The sequence below is a fragment of the Galeopterus variegatus genome, unplaced genomic scaffold, assembly GCF_000696425.1.
Source record: "Galeopterus variegatus unplaced genomic scaffold, G_variegatus-3.0.2 Scaffold4400, whole genome shotgun sequence".
Taxonomy (NCBI): Eukaryota; Metazoa; Chordata; class Mammalia; order Dermoptera; family Cynocephalidae; genus Galeopterus; species Galeopterus variegatus.
In genome coordinates, this window is record NW_007730511.1 from 10724 (window position 1) to 16647 (window position 5924).

The following is a 5924-nucleotide window of genomic DNA, read 5'->3' on the forward strand; positions in this document are numbered from 1 at the left end:
GAGAAGAGAGAGAATAGGGCATAGATAATTTTTTAAAAGACAGTAGCTTGAAATTTTCCCAAAACTATGGAAAGATATCAATCCAAAGATTCAAGATTACCAGCAAATCCCAAACAGAATATTAAAAAACAAAACAAGCAAACAACAACAACAAAAACACCATCCCTAAAAACAACATAGTCAATCTGCAGGAAACCAAAGACAAAGAAATAATATCTTGAAAGCAACCATGAATATAGTGAGAGAGAAGATTACTTTCAAAGGAGCAATATTGTGTCTGAAAACTCCACAACAGCAACAATAAAAGACAAAAGATAGAGGAATGTATTTTAAATGTCTTGAAAGAAAATAACTGTCAACATAGAATTCTATAACTAGCAAAATTATCCTTCAAAATGAAGGAGGGGTTCCATTACTGCCTAGTATGCTCAGAAGAACATTGTTCCAATTCTAACAACAAGGAAAGAGCTGGCTTAACTACAAAATCATAACTTTTCTTTAATCTGTCAAAGGGCTAAGGTCACAGAGAGCTGGTTCATTTCAGGGCAGATTTAGATAGAAACTTTCAGGTTTCTTACATCAACCTTGAACCAAAATTTTAAGCCCCGAGCTACTGTAGTAATTTTCTTCCTCCCAGGTTCTTCAGTGCACACAGAAACAACCAACCAATCCCAGTACACTCTTTATTTTCCTAAAATTCTCTATGACAACAAACACTTGGTCCTCCAGAGCCTTATCTTCTATAGGCACTTGATTACAGGTATCTACAAGGCATAATTTGAGGAATTGTTTTTCCATTGTATGTCATGGATTACCCCTGTATCACTAATGGTCATTCACGTCTACAAATCCAATCAGTTGAGAGAATCATCCTTAACATTCCGTTCCTTGGAAACACTGTTGGTACCAAATTCTTATTACTTCAAGGTTCAATCAGAGAAGCATAATCACAAGGAGATATATATAGGAGGGAGACAGAAGCAGTTTGCATTCACATGGCAGAGAGAACAGTATACTCTAAAACTGTCTTACTTCAGGGCTATGTCAACTCTCCTGTTCTCTATAAAAATATGGTCTGGAAAGACCTTTTTTACTTTGATATTCGCAATAGGCTCAATGTTTGTGTCTCCCCACCCCAACAAATTCATATGTTGAAACCCGACCTCAATGTATTAGGCAGTGGAGCCTTTGGGAGGTAATTAGGTCATGAAGGTGGAGCCCTCATGAATGGGATTAGTACCATAATCAAAGGGACCCCAGAGAGCTCTCTTGCCCACCTTCTTCCATGTAAGAATACAGTGAGATGTCGGCAGCCTGAAACCTGGCAGAGGGCCCTCACCAGAACCTGACCCTGCTGGCACCCTCATCTCAGGCTTCCAGCCTCCAAAACTGTTAGAAATAAATTTCTGTTGTTCATAAGCCACACAGTCTATGATAATTTTTTATAGTAACCCAAACCGACTAAGACAGTATACCACAGAAAATCACACTGGTTCATCACTGTGATGATATTGTGCTAATTGGATATGGTAAGCAGGTACCAAGTACCTTAAATGCCATAAAATACATACATGTGTGGAAGAAGAATCTCAAGAAAGTTCAGAGTCCTGCAACATTAACGAAATATCTAGGGGTCCAGTTGTCTGTGGCATGTTGAGATGCCCCTCTCTAAGTGAGATAAGTTTCTTTACCTTGTACACTTACCACAATAAAAAAGAGACAATACTCTTTGGGAAAGAGTAGGCCTTGTTGGTATTTGAGGCAACATACAACACATCAAATGTGCTACTCTGACCTATTTACCAGTAATCTGCCAAGCTTCAAGTGTGACATGAAGCAAGAAAATGTTCTGCAGCTGTTCATGTTGCAATGCAAGCAGTCCTTTCACTTGATTATTATGACTCAGTCATCCCAGTGGCATTGGAAGTGTCTGTGGAAGACTGAAATGTCATATGAATCCTCTGGCAAGCCTCAGTAAGATTATCGTAGTGTAGATCCCTAGGATTTGGGAGTAAGGTCATGCCCTTTGATGCTATCAGTTATTCTCCATTTGAAAAGCATCTCCTAGTTTTCTACCAAGCTCTGGTATAGACTGTACACCTGGCTACGGGACAACAAGTAATTATGTACTGGGCATTATCTGACCCACAAGTCATAAAACTGGAGGTTTATCACAGCATTCTATTGTTAAATATAAAAGGTGTATATGAGACTGGGCCCAAGAAGATCTGGAAGAAACAAGTATGTTGCATGAGTAGGTAGCTCAGATTCCTACTGCTTCACTGCTTCTCCCACAACCTTATTTATGGATTCATGGTGAATTATCTATGATTAGCTAACAGAGGAAGAAAAAGCATGAGCCTAATTTGTAGATGTCTACACAAAATGCAGGCATCAGCCAGAAGTGGAAGGCTGCTGCATTACAGCTCAACTCAGAAGTGTCCACGAATTACATTGGTGAAGAGAAATCTCCTCTGTGGGAAATTATGTTGGTAGATCTGATGTCTGTTCAGAATTGAAGAAGAGAAGATCTGAGGTACAGACCTATACTGATACAGTGTTTATGGCTAACAGGTTGGTTGGCTGATCAAGGACTTGAATAGATCAAGATATGAACATCTGTGACAAGGAGGTCTGGGATGCATCACTTAGAATGGACACAGAGTGTGAAGATAGTCATGATTTCCTGAGTAAATGACCATCAGAAGGCAGATACTGTGGATAAGGCTGTCAATAATCAAGCGAAATGACCTGTTCTAAACATCGGTCTACCCTCGCAATGGACAGAGTGTGAAGATAGTCATGATTTCCTGAGTAAATGACCATCAGAAGGCAGAGACTGTGGATAAGGCTGTCAATAATCAAGCGAAATGACCTGTTCTAAACATCGGTCTACCCTCTTTGATGATATCTATTGGTCATTCTATTTCCCCAGTCACCCTGGTGCTTTACTAATGAGCCAATGGATATGGTGGGAGAGATTGGAGCTATACATAGGCTTAACAATATGGACTTCCCTCCCCAAGAATGATCTGGTTATGGCCACCCCTGAATATCAATTTGCCAACAGCAGAGGATAATGTTGAGTCCTCAGTATGCCTCAGCAGCAACCTGGTGACAGATTTTTCGTCTGAATTCCTTTCACCATGAAAAGAGGCAGTAGTTTATATTTTGGATATTGATTTGCCTTTTCTGTCTATAATGCCTCTGGCAACATTCACTCACCATTATGAATTTACAGAATTATTTATCCATCCCCATAGGTTCTAGAACCAAGGAGTAAAGGTCAGAGTGGCCTGTCGTACTATCATATCTCAAACTCTCTGAAAGAATGTTTATTTCCCATCTCTTCCCTGATGAGTTTTCAGGTCCTACTGCCTAAGGGGAAAATGCTTTCACCACAGTCATAGTAATGTTTAATTGGAATCTGAGACTACCACCTGGTCACTTTGGGTTTCTCGTGCCACTGAGCCAATATACAGATATAGGTGTCACTATATTAGCCACAGTGATTGAGTTACAAGGTTGGGAAGTTGAGTTGTGCTATAAAATGATGGCAAAGAAGATTATTACTGGAACCAAAGAGATTAACTTAGGCTCTTTACATTCTCTTTCCCAGTAGTCCTGGGTCAACAGAAAACTGTAGAAACCAAATAAAGCCAGGAACATAAAAGACTCAGATCTTGCAGAAAAAAAGATCTGCCTCAACCCACCAGTTCAAAAATTCTATCCAGTCAAAGTGTTGACCAAGGTAAGAAAACTATAAAATGGGTAAAGGAGTAAGGGAGATGTAATTATCAGTTTAGGTTTCAGAACAAGCTAGAGAAACAGGGATTGTAGCAGCTATGTCTGAAGCAACTTGATATGAAAATTTCCTTTTTTTCTCCCACTTCTCTTCCCTGCTACGTTATACTGAGAGCACTGGTGTTAAACAACATTTTAGGATTCATATGAGAGTATGTCTGAATTAAGGGATATGGTGAGGGCACAAGGTTTTCATCCAAACAAAGGATAAGAGTGGAAGCTAGGATCAAGCTAGATATTCCCCATTTTCTCATCCATATTCATGCTCCATCTTTCTTCACCCTGCTGTATGCCCGCATGCTGATGTCTATGGACTGCATCAACCACAGGCTCTTGCTCACTGGCTTCTGGTTGCATTGGCCAATAGTAAGTATCGGCAGGAGATCAGAGGCCAAAAAGAGAGAAAGCTCAAGCTACATATCCCCTTGGCTCCTTCTATGACCACATGTGAATTGACAAATGTTCATATTCCTTTACCCGTCCATACCTTTATAAATAGTTCCTTCATTAAACTCTTCTCGTTTACTCTGATTGAATGTGTCATCTGTTCCTGGCCAAGTTCAAGACTGATATTTGGGTTTAATAGAAGATTATACACAGCTGAAAAGAAAATTAGTAAATTGTAATATATTTCAAAAGAAAATATCCAGAATGAAGTATAAAGAGACAAAAAAACAAAAAGGAAAATACAGAAGATAAGGTAGAACCATAGAGGATACCACAAAAAAGTCTAATATATTTTATCCAGATCCTCAGAAGGAAAGGAGCAAGAAAATGGAGCACAATCAATATTTAAAAAGATAAGGTGTTTCAAAACTGATGAAATACATCAAGCCACATATTCAAGGGCTTTTTGAGTCCCAAGAGAATAAAAATAAATAAATCTCTACCTAGTCACAGTCCAGTAAAACTATTGACAAGCAAAGATAGATTACCTCCAAAACAGTAACAATTAAGGGCCGGCCCATGGCTAACTTGGGAGAGTGCGGTGCTGATAACACCAAGGCCACAGGTTTGGATCCCTATATAGGGATGGCCGGTTAGCTCACTGAGTGAGTGTGGTGCAGACAACACCAAGTCAAGGGTTAAGATCCCCTTACTGGTCATCTTTAAAAAAAAAAAAAAAAAAAAAAAACAGTGACAATTATATTGAGAGATTATTTGTCCAAAAAAAAAAGAGGGGGAAGGAACAAATGAGCAGATACCTTTTTTTTTTTTAAAGATGACTGGTAAGGGGATCTTCACCCTTGACTTGGTGTTGTCAGCACCACGCTCTCCCAAGTAAGCCAACCGGCCCTCTCTATATAGGGATCCGAACCTGTGGCCTTGTTGTTATCAGCACCACACTCTCCCGAGTGAGCCACAGGCCGGCTCTGAGTAAATACCTTAAGTTTGTCCCTAGGCTTCACTCTTCACCTGTCTTCATCCTATTTTCTGTCCCAGGAAGCTGACCTATATAAATTACTTTAATGAGCTCCCTCTTCCTCTAGATTCTGGTTAGGTTAGGACAATGGGAATAGCCAAAAGGAGACCAGAGGGAAAAAATAAAGGTGAAAATAGGGTATTTGTTTCACCGAGTCCCTCCCTGTAAGGTTGTTTGAAGCTATCTGCTTCCCCAACACACATGTGCAATAGGAAACATGTAGAAGGTATACATATTCACAGCATTCATGATAACGCAAGAGCAGTTATCAAAATTCATCCGTAGTTAGAGGTACATGCTCAGGTTATAAAACTGTAAAGAAAAGCAAAGAAACATGGTCAACAATAGAATGGATAATGGTTACCTTTGGGAAGAGGTAATGACTGGGGGACACAATAAGACTTCTGGGGTGTGAAAATGTTCTATTTCTTGACCTGGGTTACATGAGTGTTCAGTTTGTGACCATTTATTTGAGCTGTTCATTTTTGCTTTGCACATTTATATTTCACAATTTACAAAGTTTTATAAAAGGAAATAAATGGGGTGAAGTGGTAAAGATGACAGGGGGAATTGTGGGAGATGCAGAGAAGACTTATCTGAGAAGATCTTATCACATAGTCACATAGTTTTGATTTTGGACAATGCCAATATGTAAATACTTTACATTGTTCAAAAAATAAAATTATGCAAAGAATAA

The 5924-nt window shown here is 39.2% G+C and overlaps 1 protein-coding gene across 1 annotated transcript in view; it reads left to right on the forward strand.

Annotated features, from left to right (window-relative positions):
* Window positions 1-2625, forward strand: part of RESP18 (regulated endocrine-specific protein 18) — a 12469-nt gene extending 9844 nt beyond the window's left edge. The window contains exon 6 of the mRNA XM_008587480.1: window positions 2575-2625. Within this exon, the coding sequence (XP_008585702.1) occupies window positions 2575-2625 (51 nt within the window). The remainder of the gene's footprint in view (window positions 1-2574) is intronic.
* Window positions 2626-5924: the final 3299 nt, after the last annotated feature.